This window comes from Homarus americanus, unplaced genomic scaffold (genome assembly GCF_018991925.1).
Source record: "Homarus americanus isolate GMGI-L3 unplaced genomic scaffold, GMGI_Hamer_2.0 scaffold51476, whole genome shotgun sequence".
NCBI lineage: Eukaryota > Metazoa > Arthropoda > Malacostraca > Decapoda > Nephropidae > Homarus > Homarus americanus.
In genome coordinates, this window is record NW_024736148.1 from 1,139,259 (window position 1) to 1,165,188 (window position 25,930).

The window sequence follows — 25,930 nt, forward strand, 5'->3', positions numbered from 1 at the left end:
CACAGGCCAACCGGCCTATTGCAGACTCCTTATTTTCTTATGTTTCTTATGTTAGTGGTGGCCTGCCTGGTGTTAGTGGTGGCCTGCCTGGTGTTAGTGGTGGCCTGCCTAGTGTTAGTGGTGGCCTGCCGGGTGTAAGCAGCGGTTGCCTGGTTTTCAGGTTGTCAACCAGGAAGCTCAGTTACTCAGAGCGGCGGGGTAAAGGAACCCCTGCAGTCATCGCCTGGTAAAATATTGCGTGTGTGGCGGGTGTAATGACGGGTGTTGGTGGTGGGAGGTGAGTAGTGTAGTGTAGCGTGTGGGTGAAAGATGGAAAGCAGTGGTGGTGTTGGGGGAGGGTTGGTGGTGGTGGGGGAGCGTTAGTGGTGGTGGTGGGGGAGGTTAGTGGCGGTGGTGGTGGTGGTGTTGCGTTAGTGGTGGTGGTGGTGTTGGGGGAGCGTTAGTGGTGGTGGTGGGGGAGGGTTAGTGGCGGTGGTGGTGTTGGGGGAGCGTTAGTGGTGGTGGTGGTGGAGGTTCGGCATTGCTGCGACGCGCCGTTCACCACTGTGACGTCACTCGACCACTCATTTTTTTTTATTATTTATTTATTGGGCACACCCCCTGCATCCTTGTGTAAGGTGGAGCTCAGAAGCGTTTACAGCGCCCAACAGGGAAGCATGCTAAGTTCATGCTTGCCTTTATGTCTCATGAGTTAAAGGCGTAGAAGCCTGAATAGTCAATGGTTTATGTCATCAAGTTATTGGAAACTCCAACAACTTTCCCTGAATACGAATTCGCAATTTTCGATTTACACCAGGTACCTACTTTACTGCTAGGTGAACAGGGACTAGTGGGGGCTAGGAAGTAAGTCCAAACAACTTCCACCGGCCCGGGAATCGAACCCGTGACGACCACTCGGGAGATGCAAAACACACCGTGACGTCACACCTTGACCCTGGCCCTTCACCTCTACCAGCAACAGTAGGCCGGGTGTAGGGACGGCTGGACAGTGTAACTAGGGTGTAGGGACGGTAGAACTGTGTAACCCGTAAGTGTAGACCGTACTGAATGTGTAGCCTCGTTCATGACCGTCAGTAGCGTCCTTGGAGATGAACACGTAGCCACACATACACCTGTAAGCAGAGCAGGGAACGATACACCTTAATGGGGGTACGTGTGTGTGTGTGTGTGTGTGTGTGTGTGTTGCAGGAGAGGCAGCAGTGAGAGGTGTGGGGTAACCTTGTAACTGTCTGGTCTCTCATCATAATATTAACGGTAGTGTTGAAAAGTTTTTGTCAGCTAGCATGACCTACCGGCTACCACCACCGGATCAAACCATCATCATCACCACCCCAGCTTACTTCACCTAAAGATTACCACCACCTTAACTTATCCTAACCCAACCTCATTCCCCCCAAAATAGTGTTAGGGGGGTTAGCCTTTGGACGAGTTAAGAAGGCGTGAGTCGAGAGGCAAGATTGATACAGTAACTACAGGTGTGTTAGGTAAGAGAAATATCATTGAGATTATATGAAAGTACAGATGAGGTAATACAGTGTGATGGTCTTTTATGTAATACAGGAGACAGTGCCCCTCTCAGTAGTGGGGGTGATTGGCCAGAGGTATGCAGGGTAGCGGTAAGCACTTGAGGGAAGAGAAACAGTCACTTGAGAGGGATGGCTATAATCTATCTGAGGTATTTATACTCTGGTTCTTGCTGCCCTCTCAGACACTCGACGCTGGCTATTCTTAGAAGACGCGGCGTTAAACAGACATCTCACCCACTCAGTACTCTCCTTATGTGCGTAAAAAAAACCACCCACCCTCAATAGCCCAGGGAACAACGCTCTTCTTCAATTCTATAATAATTTCCACCAATTAGCAACCTCCTTTTTAAAACTCCCACCCACGTACCAGCCAATGAACAACGGCCTTCTTGATTCTTCCTCCTCCGACGACGGCAGCCAATGAATGGTGGCTTTGTTGCCTTCAGTGGACAGCCCGACCAATAAACAATCACGGTTTTCCCTCTCTGCTGCAACGTAATCAAGTGCGGGGAATTTCAGATCCCGGGCTGTAAACAAACAATAGTCCGGTTGAGTCAATTAAATATCCTTTACCAAGATAAATAAAACATTGTTATTTATAGTACACGATAAAAGAACATGTCTTAAACCTGTACTTCAGTAATACTATAACGTAGACTACAACAAACTTCAAGACTATAAACGTTGTCAATAACATAACATGAAAACGTTTAAGACCATTGACTGTCGTAATGTAAATAATACCCAGAGTGGAAACGTTTTACATGGCGATCTTCTATAACGACGACAGTTTAGTGTATAATGATGATGGCTTCTTGAAAATGTTTTATTCATAATTATTCATAGGACCGTATAATGGGAGTCTTATTTTCCCTCAGATTTATTCATTCTTGTTTTCATTTTATACATTATTAATCCGTGTCAGTATGCAAATGAGTTTAATATTCTGAAGTGAGTCTCTCTCTCTCTCTCTCTCTCTCTCTCTCTCTCTCTCTCTCTCTCTCTCTCTCCCCGCTACTGCACCTGCTCTTCTCATTCCAGTTTTCGATTCCAATGGAACCAACGATTCCAATGGTACCAGCGTAGATTGAATGACTTTAAAAACACACACAGTTGTAACCTTTGTTTTTGCCGCTGACCGTCACGAAAAGTTTCCATCTCCGTGAACAACTTTGTCTTGTTGGTGTTGTGGTTGGTTGCTGCTGTATAGGAAGGGTGGAGGTGAAGAGGTGAAGTGTGTGTGGGAAGGGCGGAAGAGAGGAAAGAAAGAAAGAATTATAGGAGGGGAGAGAGGGAGGGTAGCAGTGTGACGAACTTCTGGTACAAAGGACATAGCTACAGTGTCCTTGGTGAGCCTTTGTGTTTGTGGAGTGTTTTACCTGTGTGGATTACTCATCACACACACACACACACACACACACACACTAAAGCAAGAGTAGTTTATATTTATGAGGGTAATTATGTCATTGTGTGGACTGGTTGTACGTGTAGTGACCTGACACACTCACACCACCTCCTTCATTCACAGGTGTACAAGATCTATGAATGGTCTTAACTACAGTATTACTCTTACGTGTAAACAACGGTGTGTAGTGGATCACCTGACACGTTGATAGTGAAACAGTTTATTTAGCCAGAAAAATACAGGTACAGAGTCGATGATATTAACATGTTGGAGGAGGAGTGAAAATGGGAAGGAGAGGGAGAGTAGAGAGGAAGGAAATGGAATGGAGGAAGACTGTAGAGTAGAGGGAAAGGGGGAGGTGGAAAAGGAGAGTAGAGGATGGGAAAGGAAGGGGAAGGGGGTGGGGGCAAATATCCTAGAGACTATGAGAAAGGTTGTCTGTCTGTCGGTCCGTGGGAAGGTGATGCCCTGCCCTTTTATAACAAGACCTTGAGCATTAGAATAGGTCCAACCCACAAGCAGGTTTTTCCCCCTTGTTAGTGGTGGCGTGATGGTCCCTGTGGTGACAACATGTATTGGACTGGTAGCTGGTGATTGGTGATTATTAGGTGAGATTGGGACCAGGTGGAGTGGGGGGAGTGGGTGTACCTTTTGATTGTGGAGTGGGAGTGGTGATGCTAGTGGTGGGGGGTTGAAATTAATAAAAACTAAACACACACACACACACCTGACACACACACACCTGACACACACACACACACACACCTGACACACACCTATAATTCACAACAATATTTGATCATATACTAGGGAATATATACGACACCCCGGAGTATAATTTAAGTATATTCGTGGGTGAGGTTTGTGTAAATACTGTACAGGTGATATGTTGTATTGATATATTCGGGTCTTGAGTAAAGTTCTTGACGTTTACGAAGAAAAATATATTGTAAATAAAATAGACGGGTTATATTATGTAAATGTTTCAATATGAGAGAATTTTACCAGGCAGAAAGTTTATGTATTTACCATTGAACAAAATTACTATTCAAAGCTGTGAACTTTTAAGAGAAGGAATATTACTGAATGCCTTATGTAAAAAAGAAACTCAGTTTTGGGCGTCGTTCCGTAAGGGTAGAGTAAGACTTTCTGCCTTATGGTGTGTGGCGTCTTGGAAGGAGAGTAGCACTGTCTTCCCCCCAACAGTTGTCCGTCTAGATTCTTGGTGGGAAAGTTGGTAGGACACACGATGTTGATCTTGTGGTTTGACCCCCTCCCCCACCCCCCTTGTGTGTGTGTGTGTGAGGGAGAGAGTGAGAGAAGGGGGGGGTGGGGGTGAGACAAGAGAGAGAGGGGGGTTGGATGTGCAGGTACAGACAGGGTGGAGCAAGCATGGTTGATGACATGGGTGGAAGGAGGAGGAGGAGGAGGAGGGTGGAAGGGATGACGTGAGACCCCCTCCCTTACCCCACCAGACACCTCTCCTATCTCCCCTTTTCATTACTACTCCTCCTCCTCATCATCAGGAGAGGAAGAAGAGTGGGGGAGGAAGGAGAGATGAGAGGGAGAAGTCAAACACTCAGGAGTTGCCAAGTGTTTAACTCTTAAGGTATTTGTCCAGCTTTAACTTACCTCATTAATATCTCACCTCTCTCTCTTCACTTACCATATCCCTCCACGCCCTCCCTTAATTCTCTCTTCCTCCTTCGTCAACTCATTTCTTCTACACACTTCTCCTCTTCTTTCTTTCTTCCTTTATTACATTCGCCTTGTCTTCCATAGCTCTCCATCATCACCTCTTTCTCTCATCTTTATCCCTTTCTTTCCGCCTTCCTCTCTTCCTTCCCTCTCATTTACCCTTTCAACCCCCCTTCTTCAATCCATTCACCTTTTCTTTCCTTCCCCTTCCTCCTCCAATTTAATTTCCTGGTTCTTCCTCCAAATTCCAGACACAAGTTCTTACCTCCCCTTTCTCCCCTCCTCACCCCATCTTATATCCGCCCCCCCTCTTCTGTCCTCCCCCCGCCCCTCCCGTCACATGGTGTGGGTGTTAGAGATAAATGCCTCGTGTGTGTGTGTTATCATTACCAAGTTCCTTTGTTTACACACACACACACACACACGCACTGCCACACACACACACACACACACACGCACACACACACACACACACGCACACACACACACGCGCACACACACACACACACACACACACACACACACACACACACACACACACACACACACACCGACTGTTACTCTCCTTAACCTTTTTTTGCTCCAATTATGTTGTTACTTGATTAAGGTGTGTGTGTGTGTGTGTGTGTGTGTGTGCGTGCGTGTGTGTGTGTACGAAGATGAATTCAAACACCCCAAAAAGTCACTTAATTTTCCTAGGTAACTAACTCAGTCTCAGGTTTTGCCCAGAGGTATACTTAGTGGTCGGTGTATGGACCATAACACACCTTAGTGGTCGGTGTATGGACCATAACACACCTTAGTGGTCGGTGTATGGACCATAACACACCTTAGTGGTCGGTGTATGGACCATAACACACCTTAGTGGTCGGTGTATGGACCATAACACACCTTAGTGGTCGGTGTATGGACCATAACACACCTTAGTGGTCGGTGTATGGACCATAACACATTGACGGTAAAACTAATGTGCAAAATTATATAACGTCATGATGGCAACACTGCGACGCAACATTTGGTAAAACGCACAAAAATAATTAGTTAAAGAAGAAGATAATAATATTTTCCTTCATGTCTTGGTGACAATACTCTTACGTTTATACATTTATTAATACGTTTATACATTAATTTATACATTTATACATACATACAAATATACATAAACACAGTACTTTGAATGAGTTAACTTACCCTCAAGTATACGTGGTGTAAGACAGGTGTGATGACGTACTAATTAGAGGTGTACGGGTGAGGTTTAACACAGTAGTGAACCTGTTACTAAGACCCGGTCACTATTGTGTTTACAGGTCGTGACTCTTACCTCGTGTTGTGGTCATACTCAGCTGACTGTGTGTGTGGGGTAGGTGTAGAGAGGGGTGATGGGTGTACTGTAGTGTGTCAAGTGTAGGGAGGTGGTGTAGTGTTTCGGGTGTAGTGTTGGATTTTTAGTATGCAGGTGTGTGTGTGTGTGTACGAGGTGGTTGGGGGAGGGGGGGGCACTGTGGTGAGGCGGGCGGAAGTTAGTTGTAAGTTCGTGCGTTGACGATACTGTGGTGGTGGGTCCAGCTGGTGTCGTTACCCCGTACCACCACCAACACATCTACCACCTCCAACACACCTACCACCACCAACACACCTACCACCACCAACACATCTACCACCACCAACACATCTACCACCACCAACACATCTACCACCACCAACACACCTACCACCACCAACACACCTACCACCACCAACACACCTACCACCAACACACCTACCTCCCACCAACACCCTACCACCACCAACACACCTACCTCCACCAACACCTCTACACTAAACACACCTACCCCACTCACCAACACACACCTACCACCACTGCTTACCTACCACCACCAGCACACCTACCACCACCAACACACCTACCTACACCAACACACCTACCACCACCAACACACCTACCACCCAACACCTACCACCACCAACACCTACATCACCAACACACCTACCACCACCAACATCTACCTACCTTACACCTACCACCACCAACACACCTACCACCACCAACACACCTACCTCCACCAACACACCTACCACCACCAACACACCTACCACCACCAACACACACCTACCACCACCAACACACCTACCTCCACCAACACACCTACCACCACCAACACACCTACCACCACCAACACACCTACCACCACCAACACACCTACCTCCACCAACACACCTACCACCACCAACACACCTACCTCCACCAACACACCTACCACCACCAACACACCTACCTCCACCAACACACCTACCACCACCACCACCTTCACTACCGCAACCTGATCCTTCAACACACACCTGTCTGCAAGCTTAGGTACGCAGCGCTGGACACTTTAAGCAAACCTGTGGTCAGAGATGAACTGGTGGCCGGGGACTTCCTCATCCACCACAGCTCATGCATACCACCGCTATTAGTGTGGCCGTAATCCTTCTCCTTGTTTGAGTGTTATACCGTAAATAGTACTACAACTCACACCTTTGTTAATTCCTCTCTACTTCTGTTCAAGACTTACCTCTACTACAACTCATATTACTATTATTACTACAATCATCATAATTCTTACCTGTCATTAGCACCACTGCCTTCATTAGTGGTTATTACTTTCACCACTACCCTCTCACCACTACCCTCATCACTATCTTGCACCATTACCGTCACACCAGACACCTTCACCATTACCCTCACCACTATCGTTGCACCAAGCTGGTCATGAGACTCTTAAAAGAAACTTCGTGACAGTTGCAATCCCGTCCTCATCCCCCCTCCTCCTCCTCCTCCTCCTTACCCCCTCACTTCCTTCCACCTCCTTTCCCATGCTCATTTCCCTTCCCTCATTCCTCCTTGTTTCCTTCTTTTTCTCCTCCCTTTTCCTCCATCCACTTCCATCATTTTTCATTCTTCGACTCCTCCTTTCTGTTTCCCCTCCCCCCTCCCCCCTCCTCTACACCAGTCATAAACTACAGTCAGTATTGGTGAACGCTGTTGTAAACTGTATCCCCCACAGTATTCAAGACGGGTTGACGGAAGATAATACTTGGTGCTGTTGAGCCTCCTTCACTAGGGGCTGGTGGGGGGGATGAAGGAGGGGGTGAAGGGTAACTAGTGCAGTGATTGAGGCAGAACGGGGAAGTGAGGGAGTGGGAGCCGGACGTAGCCTCCTCCTCCTTCTCCTCCACCACCACCACTCCTGTCATGACTCACCACCCTCCCCCCTTCCTCCCTCTCCCTCTTCCCACACAATCCCTCCTCCCCCCACCCTCCCACACCTCCCCCAACACTGTCTTCCCTCCCTCCCACACCTCCCTCACCTTCCCTCCGTCTACCTGTTATTGCCTCACCTCTCCCCTTCCCTTCACCCATGTCTAAGTAACTCGTCTTCCATGTTTCCTCTGTATTGTTTATCACCCCTTCTTATCTCCCTCTAATCCCCCTGCTTAATTCCCTTACTTCCCTCCCTTCCCCCAGCCCTCCCCACTCCCCCCTTACCTTCTCCCCTCCTTCCCCATCCACCTTCGTCTGTGACACTGCTTCCTTCCACCATCTACTTGCTTCACCTTGTCATTGTCTCAGGTAGATACAGGTATTCCGCTCACAGGTTATAGATGCTACGAGTAGTTGTGTATTGTACGGCTGTTGATAGGGGACACGACGTTACAGGTGTGTAGGTACGTGCATACTGTACAGGTGTGTAGGTCCGTGCATACTGTACAGGTGTGTAGGTCCGTGCATACTGTACAGGTGTGTCGGTCCGTGCATACTGTACAGCTGTGTAGGTACGTGCATACTGTACAGGTGTGTAGGTCCGTGCATACTGTACAGGTGTGTAGGTACGTGCATACTGTACAGGTGTGTAGGTCCGTGCATACTGTACAGGTGTGTAGATCCGTGCATACTGTACAGGTGTGTAGGTCCGTGCATACTTTACAGGTGTGTAGGTACGTGCATACTGTACAGGTGTGTAGGTACGTGCATACTGTACAGGTGTGTAGGTACGTGCATACTGTACAGGTGTGTAGGTACGTACATACAGGATTGTAGGTACGTAGTTACAGGTATGTAGGTGTGAGGGATGGTGTCTATATATGTGTGTGTGTGTTGTACGGGTGTGCTGAGGCAGGTGTGTACAGGTGTGTGAGGCAACAAGGACAAGTGAGTGTGGTTGCTCTCTCCGTCGTGATGAGTTCAGTGTTTGCTTTGACACACACGAGTAAACACCAGCTGACCGGCCGCCTCCCCTCTCCCTTCCAGGCCTCTCCCCATTCCTCTCCTTCCCTCTCCTCCCCCACACCCCCTCTTCTCCTACACCACCTCCCTAACACCCCTTTCCCCTATCTACTGTTTCCTTCCCCTCATTTCCATCTCCCTTTCCTCCCCAGTTACCCCCCCTTTCTAACGCCACCCCCCTTTCTCCCATTTCCCCCACCACCCCCCCTTTCACATCTCTGCCGCACTTAAATGTCAACTGAATGAAATTGAGAAAAAAATTTGATTTAAATTGACGAGGAGTAGTATGTATGTATGTATGTATGTATGTATGTATGTATGTATGTATGTATGTATGTATGTCCTTAATCCGGGGAAATTTTCCACGTGGTGTAAGGTCGACGAACTGGTGTTTTCATACTGTTTCCTGCACACTCCCGCTACCTACCTGCTCCACGCTCCTGCTACTTACCTGCTCTACACTCCTGCTACCTACCTGCTCTACACTCCTGCTACCTACCTGCTCCACGCTCCTGCTACTTACCTGCTCTACACTCCCGCTACTTACCTGCTCCACACTCCTGCTACTTACCTGCTCCACACTCCTGCTACCTACCTGCTCTACACTCCTGCTACTTACCTGCTCTACGCTCCTGCTACTTACCTGCTCTACACGCCTTTTACCTACCTGTTCCACCGACACACATAGTAGACCAAACACTGTGCAGCTTTGAGTTACAGCAGCGAGGTAGATTAAGTTAGTTTATGTTAGGTTAGGTTAGGTTAGGTTAGAGCTGTGGCAGGGCGGGTTAGGTCAGGTCAGTAATGATTCACTTATGTAAACTTTCCCAGGTTGAAAAGTACCAAAAACTGTATCAGGAAGACACTCGAGGCAGGAAGCAATGATCACACGTCATCATCATAATACCTGGTGGTCTTTTGCATGACCCAGACAGTAGAACCAAGACCAGCTGACGTGTCCCTGCCTGGTACAAGATATGGTGTGTGTGTGTGTGTGTGTGTGTGTGTGTGTGTGTGGGGTGTGTGTGTGTGTGTGGGTGTGTGTGGGGTGGTGTGTGTGTGTGTGTGGGTGGGTGGGTGCCAGGTACAGGTTTGGACACTCAGGTGACATGCACACACAGGTGACGCCTCATTACCCCCAACCAGCTACCTGTACTACTACCTGTGGTCTATCTCCCCCACCCCCTCCTCCTTTCTCAGGGGGGGCCCTTATTGTTTCCCTCCTATCTCCATCTACTTATCTCCCTCGTTCTGTTGTTCACCTATCCTCTCCCTCCCCTCACCCCTACTGTTCTCTCTCCCTCACCCCCTCCTCACCTGCCCTTCCCCCCTCAACCACTGACCACCCGCCACCACCTATACAAGTCTTGCTCAATAACCTCACAGTTCACACACATTGTACGTGACTGCGGGCGAGAGGATGACGGTGTGTTGTCTAAGAGTAGCAGAGAAAAGCGGTGGACACTTGATGATGATGGTGGGGGGGAGGCTTTGATAAATAGTGGGCAGCTCTCAACCCAAACCTCGAGAATGTGTTAAGGTGGTTGACTGGTTGACTACTCGGTGCAGGAGGTAGATAATGTGGTTGTATGTTGGTGAGAGTGACAGTTCATTCGGCTGCTGTGTTAAGTTTGGTAGTGTGTCAAGGTTGGGTGTTGGTATTTAAATGTTTCGTCACTCTGGGGGGGGCGGGGGTGTGTTAGTGCATGATAGGTTAAATTTAGGTGAATAAAGTGAAGGATTAACTTAATTGTGTGTGTGTGTGTTGGTCAGTTGAGTTACCGCCATGATTCAACTTGGTGTTTATACATTAGTTGAGATAGATTAAGACTGAATCCTCCCAGGGACGAAAATTTCAGGACGGAAACATGTGAAGCGGAACCGTGTAGTGTAGTGTAGGAGACCTAACACTGCAGCCGCCTGGTGAGGGTACGGCCCGGTGTGGGAAACTTCAACGCCTCACCGGACATTATCCTTGAAGTTGGTGACCGTACTGATAATATCAACGTCCAGCACTCATTGAATATTGTGCCTGTGTTGTGTTGTGATGCAGGGGGTGGAGGGGGTAGGGTCGTGGGAAAAGCGTGTCATACTTTGACAGGTGGTGGCCGGACCCCTTGTTAGTGGCTCGCTACCTGGGCCACCAACCTGTAAAGGGAAGTAAATAACGTTTCCTGTTTTTTTTTACCTGGTGTTTACGTTAAGACTCGCGCTGTAACGTTCCTCTTAATGAGTCTTTAGTCTCCTCGTCCTTGTTAAAGTTACAATAATACTCTCCATCTGTTCTTCAAAAGTTATACAAACAAGAACATTAATCTCACTTCCTGTGTTGTATTTTGTTCTTCACACCGAGATTCATAACTAAATCTCCTGTACCACACGCTGTATTTTCTTCTGATCACCGACTGAACTTTCTGTAACAGCCATGACAATAGTACCAGGAAGTGGGAATATTGTTCGTAATTTCTGTACATCTCGTCATTATATACGTGTTACTGTACAGTTTTCTTTACTAGTTAACCTTGTCACAGTAACACAAGAAATATAACATTATATTTCTTAATGTCAGTCAATCATGTGTCCTGTGTGAGTGTGTGTGTGACCTTTGACCTAATGTATTCATCTTTTGAGGGTCAGTAAGTGGGTTTTTTCCAAGCATGTACTTGTGGTTGGTATTTAGGTGTTGTGTCGATGACGTGTCTGTCTGTCTGTCTGGGGTCAAGTGGAGATGAAAGGTAATGATAATTTATTCCCAGCATCTTTCTTTACTAATTATTATCTAACCATTAATTGTTTTAGAGATGATGATGATGTATTAACGTATGTATGTATGTCTCCTCACAGGGTCATCTTGAGGTGGAAAGCGATACAGCCTTTAGGTTAGCCGCCCTCGCTATCCAGGCCAGCTACGGCGACTTCGCACAGTAAGTATCATGGCCCCTTCACCTCCCCACGCTGGCACCGATATCACCAATGAGATACCCGTTGTTATTATTAGTTAGTTAGTTTTTAATGGTAAAGAAATAGGGTTGACGATATTTTAGTCACCTGCCATAATGTAAACACTAAGACCTGTTTGTTATTGTTTACATACAGTGAGTCTGGAACACACACTCAGCTGAAGAAAACTCAACTAATCCCGACCAACGTGATCCGTGACCACCCGTCCTTGCAGTACTGGTGAGTATAGTGACTTGTAGTGTGGCATTATACAGTATAGTGACTTGTAGTGTGGCATTATACAGTATAGTGACTTGTAGTGTGGCATTATACAGTATAGTGACTTGTAGTGTGGCATTATACAGTATAGTGACTTGTAGTGTGGCATTATACAGTATAGTGTCTTGTAGTGTGACCCCATATACTGTACCCTTATGCCGGTGTGGCTCTCTATACAGTAACCCTGAATAGTCCCTTATAATACAACCGTGTAGGCTACCTTTATACAGTACAGGACTAGTGAGTGGCCTGTATCCTGTAGTCTACAACCTTTTAGCCAGTGTTGTAGTACAGTCACAGCTACAAGGAACTGTATTGAGACTCTGCAAGGTTGTGACAGCTAACGCCAGGGTCCCACATCACCCCGGAACGTTTTTCAACCCGTATTTATGACCAGCCATTCTATATAACCCTTCCGTCAACCACCATTAATAAACATGTATTTTACGTTTCTTTCCGCTCCCCTCCCTCCTACCCCTCCTTAGTGTTTCCTATAGGCCCTGGGCAACAGTGTCTAGGCCTATGAGGGTGTGTGGTAGGTTCGTGTTTAGCGGGGAATAACCGTGGAATGTTTTGCTTATTGTGAGGGAGTCTGGGGTAGTTTATGCGTGCCGTGCAACGTTGGGCCAACAGGGGGTGGTTCCTGAGGCTCCCAGACCGGCCATTTGAGATGACTTTATGATGCGGGTTTTATATTATTTGCCTACGCTTATTTTCAGTGGACAATGGTAGTAGCCTTCTGTCTCACCTTCCTCCCTACCTCCCCCATTCCTTCCTTTCCGTTCTCTCGTCTTGGTTGCTTTCCCTCTCTCCTCCCTCCCCTTCTCTTCCTCCCCCATCGTTGACGGGGTGGGGCCTCCGGTGGGTTTGGGGGGGGGAGGGTCGGTGGCTGTAATATTAGCATAATAGATCTCATAGCGCGGCCAGATGAATTTTTATGGAGGCTGTGTAAGACTGGTTTGTGATGTATGTGTGTGTGTGTGTGTGTGTGTGTGTGTGTGTGTGTGTGTGTGTGTGCTGATATTTATTTTTGGAAACTTAACAAAACCCCCCCAATAAACTACACTGTATTTCATAATTTCTGAAATTAATTTAAACGTCACACAAACACCACTTTTTATAAATAGTTAAGTATCGTTTAGTGAGACTTGTATTAGATGTATTGGGTTAAATAGTGTGTAGTGAATTGAAATTATCCTCCTTCCCTTCACTCACCTCCCTCCCCCCTCACTCTCCCTTTCCCTCACTCTCCTCCTCACCCCCTCACTCTCCCTCCTCACCTCACTCCTCCTCTCCCCTCACTCTTCCACCTCACCCCCCTCACTCTCCCCCCTCACCTCCCAATCACAAGTTGAGGGATTAAGATCAGAAGGACTGAGGGGCAGTTTGTATGTCCCAGCACGTTGGTCAGCGGTGGGAGGTGAGGAACACAGGTGAAGGTGCTGTGGTGTGTGTGTGTGTGTGTGTGTGTGTGTGTGTGTGTGTGTGTGTGTGTGTGTGTGTGTGTGTGTGTGTGTGTGTGTGTGCGCGTGTGTGCGTGTGTGCGTGTGTTTTTTTCAAGACCCCCCGGCATCAGGTTGAATGGTTGTGGTATATTGTCATCATTCTTCTCTTCATTGTATGTTTAATTCACCATCATCTTCCTCACCATTTCCATTGTTATTATTATCCTCCTCTTCCTCCACCTCCCTTTCTTACTTCCTTCCCCTCCTCCACCTACTTCTTCTCCTTCCACCTGACCCTCCCTCCCCCGACTTAGACCTCATCTGCCCAATATTTCTGATACTAACTAGGCCCCCATGAGGCGGCCGGTTGCTCGAGACGGCCATTATCCACAAGTCTTTATGGCCATTTTTCCTCAGGTCTCTATTAAGGGCTTTTGTTGGTGTAGCCTAGGGCCCCTCTCCCCCCTCCACGCTGGATGGAAGAAAAATCTGCATACGCATATAAATTTCTGATGAGATGGTCGTTCTTTTCTCATCTCCCCTCCCTTTCCTCCTCCTCTCCCTCGTCTTCCCTCATCTCCTCCTCCCCCCTCTTCCTCATCCCTCTCTTCTCCTCCTTCCCCTCTTCTTCCTCATCTCCTCCTCATCTCCCTCTCTTCTTCCTCCTCCCCCTCGTTCCCTCATATCTCCCTCCCTCTCTCTCCTCCTCTCCTCTCATTACTTCAAGAGTCCTAAATCTACACTCGAGAAATCTCTGCCACGTCTTCCCTAAATCTCCTTCCTCCATCTTAATCCTCCTCCAATGCCTTTCTATTTTCTCTTTCTTGTTAAGTCTCCTCCCCCCTCTCTCTCTCTCCTTCCTCTGTTCTCCAAACCCTCCCAGAATCCCTTTCCTTCAAGCCCATCCTGAATTCCCTATCTCCCTTTCCTCTCCCCCCCCTCCCTCACTTTCCCTCCTTCAATTTCCCTCCTACCACACCTTTCCTCTTTCTCCTCTCCTTTCTTCCCTTCTCCCTCCTCCCCAATCAGAGAATATTTTAAGTGGCGGTGACGTGATGTATGCTATGGTCGCCCCCTGGCTCAGTTTTGCACCAGATAACTGGCCGATATCACAGCTGTTTTGCCGTATGAGGAGAGTACAGTAGGTACTTCAGGTGGTATTGTGGTTGTGGGGGTAGTAGTAGTAGTAGGTATAATGGTGGTAGTGGTGTTGTACGTTGGTGGTAGCTGTAGTGGTGTTTATAGGGATAGTTATAGTGATGATGGTAGTAGACACGGTATAATAATGCTAGTGGTTGCTTAATGGTGATGGTACAATGGTGGTAGTGCCTCTTGCTGGTGGAAACTGTGATGAATGTAATGGCAGTATCGGTCACCTGATCCCAAACCTTTGCTAGTGAACATTTAAGAACAGTAAGCCCCACCATGATAGCATGATATGATAGACACATAACAGACTGACTCCCACAGGGGTAAAACTGAACTCTACCTGGTGTCTGTAACTGCTAAGACACGAGAAGTTAACAGTTTTAATGGATGACTTGTGAAAGACTTGAAAGAAAACTGTTGTTGGGTTGGTTACTGTGTGGGTGGGAGAGGGAGGTCAGTGGGTGGGGGGCAGTGTGTGGGAGGCAGTGTGTAGGTGGGTGGGGAAGTCAGTGTGGGTGGGGGGATGCCTTCGAAGACTCCTTGAGATAATTGTCGTCGGAAATTGGAATCTTCGATTTGTTGGGTGGAAGAAATTATGAGTGGATGTTGGTGGATGAACGTGAAGAAGATTGACTGGGAGGTGGATGAACGTGAAGAAGAATGACCAGAGGTGGTGGCTGGCGGGGTGAACGTGATCCTTCTTGGTGTTACTTACAGTCAGTGATGAACACGTGGGGTGGAGGTAACCCGAGTCGCCTCTTCCTCCTCGTGGCCTCTACCTTAGAACTTTGTCTCGACCTCTCTAACCTCTACCTGTATACTCGCCCTCCAGGTATGCCCTTTTACCTACCACCACCCATACATTCTCTAACCACCACCACCATCACCACAACACGCCAGCAGCCTCCAGAAGCTGTGTATTGTATTGTTGTTCCCTTAACAATTAAGCGTTTAATCTCCAAATGTGATATCAGGAAGACCCTAAAATACACACACGCGCGGGGCACCTTAATTAATTATGGCTTGCGTCCCCCACACACACACATCGTCATCGAGAGTTACCACGAGTCACCGGGAGTTACCACAGTCGCCAAGAGTCACCGGGAGTTACCAGGAGTCACCAAGAGTCACCGAGAGTCGCCATAGGTCACTAAGTCACCACTCTGTGTTCCGGTCTACTCACCATCTGATTGATACAGTCATCGGGCCTGAATCACTTGTCGTATGTCAACTGTTATGAATCAGCTGTCACGAGTCACGTGTCATTCATCTGCTGTTAAGAATCGCCTGTCAGCGTGTTAAAAATATGTATCACGACCGTGGGCTGTGTGGCAATCTTTATCAGAGGTGGACGACAGCCCTCACGACGCGGCGTTTGCTTTTACCTTTTCTTCCACCACCAACTTCATGGCGTACAGTATATCAGCACTTATATTGACGTTGATACCTCCTTACATGCCAGGTGTGTGTGTGTGTGTGCGCGCGCTTCATAGGTTGGCGTGGAAACCTCACGTAGTTAGTGACTGGGCAGAGGGCGTATAATAACGGGTCCTCGTGATACTAGGACCTGGTGGGAACTTGCTGACGTGTACAATTAACTGTTCCAGTATACGTGGCCCAGTTGACCCCCCACCCCTTCTTGTCCCCCCTCACCCTCTCCTGGCCATGAAAACAATTAGTCATCACATTTTAGTTTATTTTACAGAAAACAAAAAATCATAAAAAAGTAGAAACAAAATCTTCAGGCAGTGGAAATTCGCGCCAGATCACTTTTATGTACGAATATTTATGATGATAATTCCCCCGTTTTTATACAAAGGAGAATGAGTGTCTGTTTGTGTTTTATTTATAATCGTGAGAACTATTTATGTCAACTTTTTATTTAATCAAACTTTTCAAATATTTTACAGTAAAAATTGAATCTGTTGAGGAGAGTGAATGATGACGTCAGTACTTGTTTATTCACCCCTTAATCGGCTCCATTTATCTGTGTCATTGAATCTGGAAAGGTTTGCCATGGCGTAAGCTTTGGCCAACCACAGCTAAGACCCCCAACCACAGCTAAGGCCCCCAACCACAGCTAAGGCCCCAACCACAGCTAAGACCCAACCACAGCTAAGGCGTCACCACTGAGAATGACAATTGTGTTGGGTTTTGTGGTCGATGGCCGGAGCTCCGTTGTGTTGAAGGTTCTCACCGATTGTGTATGGAGTGTAGTGGGGGGGGTCCGTGTCCCTCCCTAGGTAAAGTGGCGTCATTAGTACCTGTCTGACGGAGAGGACCACGACCAGCTGTGTGTATGTACAGGTATGTATGTATGTATGTATGTGTGTATGTACAGGTATGTATGTATGTATGTGTGTCTGTGCAAACCTCAAGTCCACTAGATTGAAAGGCCATGTTTTGGGTAGAGGACGGTGGGGGAAGATCATTTAGTAAGGTAAACTAAAAACTACCTTATATTCTGGTCTTTGTGGTAAGAGTATTAATTCCTAGCTGCAGTAGATCACCTAAAATTAGACACCCCAGTTTATTTCACCTGAAGATTAATCACCCCAACGCTACCTGGGAGAGGGGAGGTAAAGTTAGGTTATATTGGATTAGGCTCTACTGTTAATCACTACTGGAGTGCCGTACGTCAGGTGGTGATGGTGATGCTGCCCTGGTAGGTCTTCAGGAACCACAATTTACTTTTAATACAAACAACTAAATACTGATTGATAAACACGATCCAGTGAAGGCAGCTGCTGAATGAATGGCCCCGAGAGAGGTTAATATGGTGACCTGGCATTTGTGGAGGTGAGGGAGGTCACGAGGCCGCCAGCCATCATGTGTGTGGCCTCCAGCCTCCAGGAGAGCAGCATGACAGTGTATTGTTCCTCCAGGGGCTCCCACGGCCCAGCTCCTCGGCCTTCAACACCTGCTGCCTCTCCTCCCTCACCCACCTCCCTACAACCCTCCCTCCTCTCTTCCTCCTTCCTCCCCTTCTCCTTCCTTCCTTCCTTCCTTCCTCCCTCCTCCCATCTTCCCTCCTTCCTCCTCCCTTCCCTCCTCCTTCCTCCCTCCCTTCCCCCTTCCCTCTATTCCTTCCTTCCTCCTCTATTCCTTCCTTCCTCCTCTCTTCCCCTCCTTCCTCTCCTTGTCGTCCATCTTCTTCCCCTTCAATTATATTAATCATTTGCAATATTGTGTTACTGTAATTAATAAGACATTAGTGCTAGCCATTATAGACACATTACTAGCATGATAATGACACTAGTTACTCTACTAGGTGTAATTATAGCACAATACTGTACAATAATAAAACCAACCTCACTGAAACCATTATGAGTTACAGTGGTTTTTGTGATTAGTAATACTGTTTGTTACAATAAATTTACCGTTTGTTAAAATAAAGCTGCCAGTTTTTGTAATGGTTAATTATTTTGTTAGTTAGAATGAAACCTGTTAGTTAATTAGTTACTTTGTTGCAGTGAGGAGCGGGTAGCAGAGGATCACCGCCGCCTACTGGGATATTCTCGAGGCCAAGCAATACTACAGTGAGTATAACAATCTCATATGTCACAAATATACTGTATGACCGAGTGTATGGTAAGTCGGAATGAAAGAACAGGTATATTAAGAACTTGTGTTCCTTTATGTAGTGTGTGTGTGTGTGTGTGTGTGTGTGTGTGTGCGGTGTGCGTGTGTGTGTGCGTGTGCGTGTGCGTGCGTGCGTGCGTGTTATTACAGCACCTCACCTCACGATACACATGTCATCCCATTACACACCATATCCATATACACCACAAACAGTAGCCACAGCCACACCCCATGCAGTACTGCACGGCCAAACCCAGTAAAGTACACACTGTACACACACACACAGCACTGTACTGTACACAGCCACACACAGTACTGTACTACACAGCCAACACACAGCACTGTACTGTACACAGCCACACACAGTACTGTACTGTACACACACACACAGTACTGTACTGTACACAGCCACACACAGTACTGTACTGTACACAGCCACACACACAGTACTGTACTGTACACAGCCACACACAGTACTGTACTTTACACAGCCACACAGTACTGTACTACACAGCCACACACAGTCTACTGTACTGCAAGACACACACAGTACTGTACTGTACACAGCCACACACAGTACTGTACTGTATCAGCCACACACAGTACTGTACTGTACACAGCCAACACAGCACTAACAAAGTCAACATGTACTGTACTGTACACAGCCACACACAGTACTGTACTGTACACAGCCACACCAGTACTGTACTGTACACAGCCACACACAGTACTGTACTGTACACAGCCACACACAGTACTGTACTGTACACAGCCACACACAGTACTGTACTACACACAGCCACACACAGTACTGTACTGTACACAGCCACACAGTACTGTACTGTAATACAAACACAGCACAGCCACACACAGTACTGTACTGTACACACACACACAGTACTGTACTGTACACACACACACAGTACTAGCCACACACAGTACTGTACACACACACACTGCACTGTACTCAGCCACACACACAGTACTGTAATACAGCCACACACAGTACTGTACACAGCCACACACAGTACTGTACACAGCCACACACAGTACTGTACACAGCCACACCCAGTACAGTACACAGCCACACCCCGTGTAGTACTGTACATGCTTATTATCTTAACACTTAATTCGTTCACCTACATCTCTTTAAAAGAAACAATTCGCCCCATAAGGTGTACTGGTCACGATAAACAGTGGCAAGAGCTCCAATAATATACTACTATACTTGTGTTATTATGGTAAGGAAAAAATGGCAGTCATAATTAGAAGTAAGAGTCACACTGTGCGGGATTTCAATGCCAGATCAGCAAGTGAGCATAATATATGGATTTATTTCATTGGCTGCATCCATTGTCCTTCATCACAGCTTGGGAGTCTTGCCTCATTTTTAGCCGTGCGCTGACCAAACCTTTCCTCCGCTTCTCCTGCAGTTCCCCTTCTTTCTACTCCCGCTCTCTCTCTTAACTATTGCATCTTCTTGTTTATACAGATCTTTGTCTGTCAGCAACAAATCCTACCCTGCAGCCAGAATTAAAATGGCTTTCCCTGATCCAGATTCTTCACTCAGTGTATCATTAGAGTAGCTGGTATAATCTTACATGTCCTCATCACCTCAGTCAAATATTCATCAGTGCCATCCCCTAGTTCAAGGTGTGTGTATGTGTGGGGGATACAGCATTTATATCGTCTGTGTTTTTATGGACATAAATATTATTGTTCATTAATGGATGAGGTGTTGTATCTCCAAATATAGTTTGATAAAATGGTGTATACCACTTAGGAACTCAGCTTACAGGACGTGCGTGTAACTAAGGTACTTATTTACATGCTGGTCCCATGGGGCCCCTGGCCCTGGTAGGCCCACTGGGACGACCTGACCCTGGTAGGACCCCTAGGGCACCCTGGTAATCCTATGGGGGCCCTGGCAGCACCCCTGGGACACCCTGGTAGTCCCATGGACCCTTGGCCTTAGTAAACACCCTGGGGCCCCCTCGTAGTCCCCTGACCCTGGTAATCCCACGGTACCTCTGGCCCTGGTAGTTCCCTTGGCCCACTGGCCCTGGTATAGTCCCTGGGGCCCCTGGCCCTAGTAGTCCCATGGGACCCCTGGCGGGGTCCTTGGTAATCCAATGAGACCCATGGGCCTGGCAGGGCCCTGTCCGGGCCACTGGGGGTATCCTGTTAGTCTCATGGGGCTCCTGGCCCTATTGTCCACATGGAATCCTGGCAGGCCCCCTTGTAGTCCCCTGTGTTCCCCTTGATAATTCCATGGAGCCTCTGGCCCTGGTTGTACCATGGGACCCCTGGCCGGGCCCCTGTTAATCTGCTTGGCCCTGGTAGGGTCCCTGGGGACCCCATGGCCTTGGTAGGGCCTCGGGACCCTTGGTCCTAGTAGTCCCATTTGGGCCCCTGGTCTTGTCAGGGTCCCTAGGGGGCACCTGTTAAGTTTTATGGATCCACTGACCCTGGTAGGGTCCCTGAGGGCCCCCTGATAGTCCCATAGAACCATGGTTGGCCCCATGGGAGCCCCCTTGTAGTCCCCTGGCCCTGGTAGTCCCTGGGGACCCCCTGGTAATGCAGTAAACACTTCCATTTACATTCAAGGTTGGGCTATTCTTGATTAATAGTGTTTACTGCATTCCATGTAGCAATTGTAATGGAAATTATGTAGGACAGACTGGGAAAGCATTGCAACTCAGAATTAAACAGCACAGGTACAATATTATATAAGTGTGCATATGGGGGATTATGAGTGAATCATAGCACTTCTCTCACACTCTGCTAGTTGCCCCGTTTTGTTGTTCTTTAGTCTTCACGCTACCATGTACATACATTGGACAGGCGTGACACTCACACACAAAACTTTTACAACAAATATCTTCAAAATAAAACAAATCCCACTTCGATATCATTATTGGTTGTGGAGTAACAAACGAAAAACTTTAGACGCTTGTTTCTCACTTTTTAAAAAAATGGTGCATGCGGGCTTGTGAGTCTAAGACCTTAGAATCACAAGGCTGCAAGCTCTGTATATACAGGGTATACAGTATGTATTAGGTTATGTATATATATGTATTAGATTATTTCAAAGCTCATTAATTTACACTCATTACTCTAATTTTAAGATTTAGTACCTAGATCCTTAACCAGCATATAAATAAGTACCTTTGAATGAATTATGAACAAAATCCACGTTTTATCTCATATGCCATCATTTTCATGATAAAGTGCCCTTTCTCTGGAAACTGGAAACTGAAAACTAATATGTTTAAAGCGTAAAGATAGTTTATATAACTGAGAAAATGTATTTAGGCACTCCCTGGGTTACATACGAGTTCCGTTCCTACCGTATTTACAGAACCATGTTTAAAATCTCACTATATCATAGCCTAAGTCCTTACATACATGTACATCTAAAATCACTTAGTTTAAGAGAATAGAAGAAATAGAATGACAAAATACAGTAATTGAAAGTAAAAAATAAGTCATCAAGTAAATAAAATACTGTAAATTTAAAGTTTAACTTTATGGGACCTTGTTCGTATTAGTGGATGTTCGTAAGTCAGACGTACATAACCCGTGGACCTCCTGTACTGTGTTTGACAAGTGAAAGTTATTATGGTAGGTATCTTTGTGAGTTTATAGTTACCTGTACAAGAACAAATACAGTATATTCAGTACAGGTATTACAAAAGGCATCCGTAGTGTATACAGTATTGTACATACCGGTAGATATTTTTTGTAATTTTTTTATTATCTTTTATGTAAGAAACCTATATGGGAGTCTGTTTTGACGTGGGAATGTTTATTAAAGGTATATGAGCTTGGTGGAGCGACTACCTACCTACGGCATCCACTACTACGAAGTGCGGGACAGATCTAATCTTCCGTGGTACCTGGGCCTCAGTCACAACGGGATCGCACAGTACGACTTCCTCGACAAAAGAAAACCTCGACGAGTCTTCCTTTGGAAACAGTTGGAAAACCTGTACTTTCGAGAAAGAAAATTTTCCATAGAAGTTCATGATCCAAAAAGGTGAGTTCCTTATTTTTGGGGTATTTTAGAAGAATGAATTAGAATAAGTTAGGAATGTAATTAATACTTGATGTGGTAACAAGTATCAATTCATTACTAACTTTGACAAAGAAAGACTCATTGGCTATCCGTGGAAGAGTTGACCTGGCTGCCTTGGCTACTTGGCAGTGTGTGAGAATGTCTCTTCTACAGCAGCATTATAGCTGCTGTGCCTGCGCTAGTCAGCTTCCAATCTGCTACTGTATCACTTTACCTGCTATCTCTTATATTTGTTCAAGTCTGTAACAAACACATGAATATTAATCAACCCTCATATATTTGAGTGTTGATGAAAAGTTCAACTTGAATTTGCTTTTACAAACATAATACAGTACTGTATATACCATTCTGAAGTATCATTCACATACACTCATGAAGTCCTTTTCGTAATCACTCAAGTGTGATTTTATTCTGGCTTTTTAAAATGTCCCGTGTCAGTCTTAAAATCCTCCCGCTTCCTAACACACCTGTTTAGACTTTCTCTCTTGTTCCCCACACCTACATATTTTCTTGCTCTTTGTATTATACTCGTAATAAGCTTTTGAGTTATTCAAAATAAAATAATAAAAACTTAAATTGTGCGTATTGCTAAATAAAATTGCTTTTATGATTGAAATAACAAATAAGTACAGCAATATTTTGTACAAAATATAATCATCTCTTGCAAAATTCCTACCACATACAGTACAGTATATATCAGTGTGTGATACAGCTCTCTGATGGTAAACACTATTTTTCAGCACACACACAAATCAGCTTTCATCATTAACCCTTCTTTAGTCATCAGTACCCATGGGAGAGGGAATTCATTAGCTACGGTAACATCCTTTTAAAGGCTCCTCAGCTACATTGGAGGTTTTCTTGTAACTAGAGTTCTCTCTCTCACCCCTTGCCACTCTTGCATCTTCTGCTAGGCAGAGAGAGGGGTACAGTATTGAAGTAGTGATAGGTGATCAAAGAGAATATTTAGTACTATTTTATTAGTCATTAGGTTTGATATTTTGCTTCATAGTTCTAATCATGTTTCCTGAGATGCTTTACCCTGTTTATCTGACACTCTTAGTAGATATGTTTGGAAATGCATATTACTGTACAGTACAGTACTGGTATTAGTTCTCTTTCCACAATACATTATTTTTAAGAATTAATATGATAGAAATTTTATATAATATAATTAGTGGATGTTAATGACACTGTACTCTTAATATTTAGCTATAGTATTAACAATTCACAATGTAAATATTCAATTGGGAAAATTTTCAAAATAAAAATACTTCTCTCAAAATGAGCGACTTCATAGTCTCTTAGATATTGATTATTGCTAAATTTAGGTCATGGTTAGTAATCTGAAAATCTATTAATCATAAAGGTTTTGTAACTAAGAAATGTCACTGTGATGAAGTTAGTTTTCCAAAATCTTGCTTACTATGAATCCCCATTACTAGTTATTATAATCATAGCCTGAGCAATTAATACCCTGTTGTTGCAATGTTGTGTTTTTATTACAACCAACATACTTCAACTTAAAGCAGCTGCAGCTTGACTTAAATATTTCATAGTAAATTTTTTCATTGAATCTTGAATGCTGTTATGCTAATTGTGAAAAGTGGAGTGCCCTGCAAGCAGTTGGTGAGTTAGTGTATAAGTTGTGTGTTGTTGGCATGGTGTTGTGATGCATGGTGTTGTCTTGTCCGAGTAGAGTGGTGCACACCCTGAGCTCGTTTAACCTGTACGAGGATGCAATTGAAGACTCTCGCGATCACCACCATGACGACCTGCTAGCAGCCATCACTGAGGCCACCACACAGTAAGTCATGAGCAGTTGTTTGGTTTCTTTCTGCCTTTTTTTCTTTACACATTTTACATTAATAACTATGAAAGAGCTGTGAAAGATGTGAACAGAGAAGCCTACCAGTAGAGTATATGAAAAATAATTAAAAAAGAACTATACGTATATACAGTATTACCCCGCCTAACGCGGTTTCACTTAATGCGTTTTATCATATACGCGGTGCCTCCCAGAGCTGAACTTTCACTTAACACGGATTTTTTCCACATATACGCGGTGAGTGTCCGGCTCGAGACGCTATTTTTAGATTTGCCCCACCCGCCACCCTGCCTGTTTTAGCTCATAAAATTCATACAAATTACCCGGCCAGAATATAATTTACATTGCTGGAATTCTTATAATTTGGTGATCATTTTGAATATAAACATCATATATTTTGCATTAAACATACAATTTTAGATAAAAATTTTTTCTCTAGGTAACTATGTTATCTTTTGTGCAAAATATATGACATTTATATTCAAAATATTCCTGGTCTTACAAGGAATCCAGCAATGTCAATTGTATTATCCTAACTTTAGTTTGAGGTATTATTTATTAAAATTTAGTGGTTTTCCCCCAAAAATTTCTCTGAGAGGGAAGAGCCAGTGAGTGTAGTGTGAGAAGAGGGGGAGGGAGTTGAGTCCATTATTTGAATGGACATTAACTTGGCGACTGTATTTCTCTATTTCTCTTAAGTATTAATTGTGTGCATGTACCATCATAAAATTAAGATGTTATTTTTACTACAACATAGGTATGTGCCTTCAAAAAGTGGAGTTTGGGGGTCGGGCCGGTTTCTATTGGAATTAATCCCATATGTTCTGTTGTTCACTTAACGCGGATTTCACTTAACGCGGGACCCTCTGGGTTCAATTGACCGCGTTAAGTGGGGTACAACTGTAGTGTACAGTACACAACTCGGTTCAGTTGTACCAAATTAGAATGATCGTTCCACATTATTACTTTACTTAATCATTACATATTCTTATATTGATCCTGTGTCTTGCAGAGTATCGGTGTCAAGAAGAACGTTTGGCCCTGGCAACGTTAGTGTTTACGTTTGGTTTGCAGAGACCCAAGCGCTCTGCAAAGCAATCTGGTCCATGGCGATCGCACAGCATCAGTTCTACCTCGACCGTAAAACCTCCAGGGTACGGTAATCCTATGTTGTTAGATAATTGGTATAGTATAGTACAGTATGTGGTAGTCTTATATTTAACAAACTTGTACAGTTGTAGAATTTTTTAACCCATAAAATAGCAGCATCAACTAAAAAGAAAGTTTTGTAAGAAAAAGAAATTAGTCTGCATCTTTAAAAGTTCCTCAACTTTTCTAAGAAAACTAAGAAATTCATTGACTTCCACAACAGATTTTTTTCCCTGACCTTTCCACCACTTTCCAGTTTGGGGACAACTTGTATATTAGGTTTGTGATATGGAAAAACACATGAAAAGATTTAGGGAAGACAGAAGTAAGAGATTGCTGTTATAAAGCCTTCTGTGTTACTGCTAGAAATTATTGGACTTAATTATCAATCTCTTGAGAAGTTTATATTTTTATCTTTGATGACTTTTTACAGAGTGAGGCATCTGGGGTGCGGGAACTTCCAGAGTTGGCTGTAGAGTTATCTCGCAGCTGTGTCTCTCTCTCCACTCATTCCTCCTCGTCAAACCTTTCTAGATCTGGATCACATTCATCTCTGGTGAACAACTCACTTGCAGGTAAAGATA

The 25,930-nt window shown here is 45.3% G+C and overlaps 1 protein-coding gene across 7 annotated transcripts in view; it reads left to right on the forward strand.

The window, feature by feature from the left end:
• LOC121872017 (FERM domain-containing protein 4B-like) overlaps positions 1-25,930 on the forward strand; it is a 192,213-nt gene that overhangs the window by 159,392 nt on the left and 6,891 nt on the right. For 6 of the 7 annotated variants that reach the window (XM_042374649.1, XM_042374650.1, XM_042374651.1 and 3 more), the window contains 7 exons: positions 11,741-11,820; positions 11,993-12,076; positions 18,183-18,248; positions 22,109-22,330; positions 24,069-24,176; positions 25,210-25,351; positions 25,780-25,921. In XM_042374649.1, coding sequence (XP_042230583.1) covers positions 11,741-11,820; positions 11,993-12,076; positions 18,183-18,248; positions 22,109-22,330; positions 24,069-24,176; positions 25,210-25,351; positions 25,780-25,921 — 844 coding nt within the window. The remainder of the gene's footprint in view (positions 1-11,740; positions 11,821-11,992; positions 12,077-18,182; positions 18,249-22,108; positions 22,331-24,068; positions 24,177-25,209; positions 25,352-25,779; positions 25,922-25,930) is intronic. The other variant, XM_042374652.1, reaches the window with a different exon arrangement.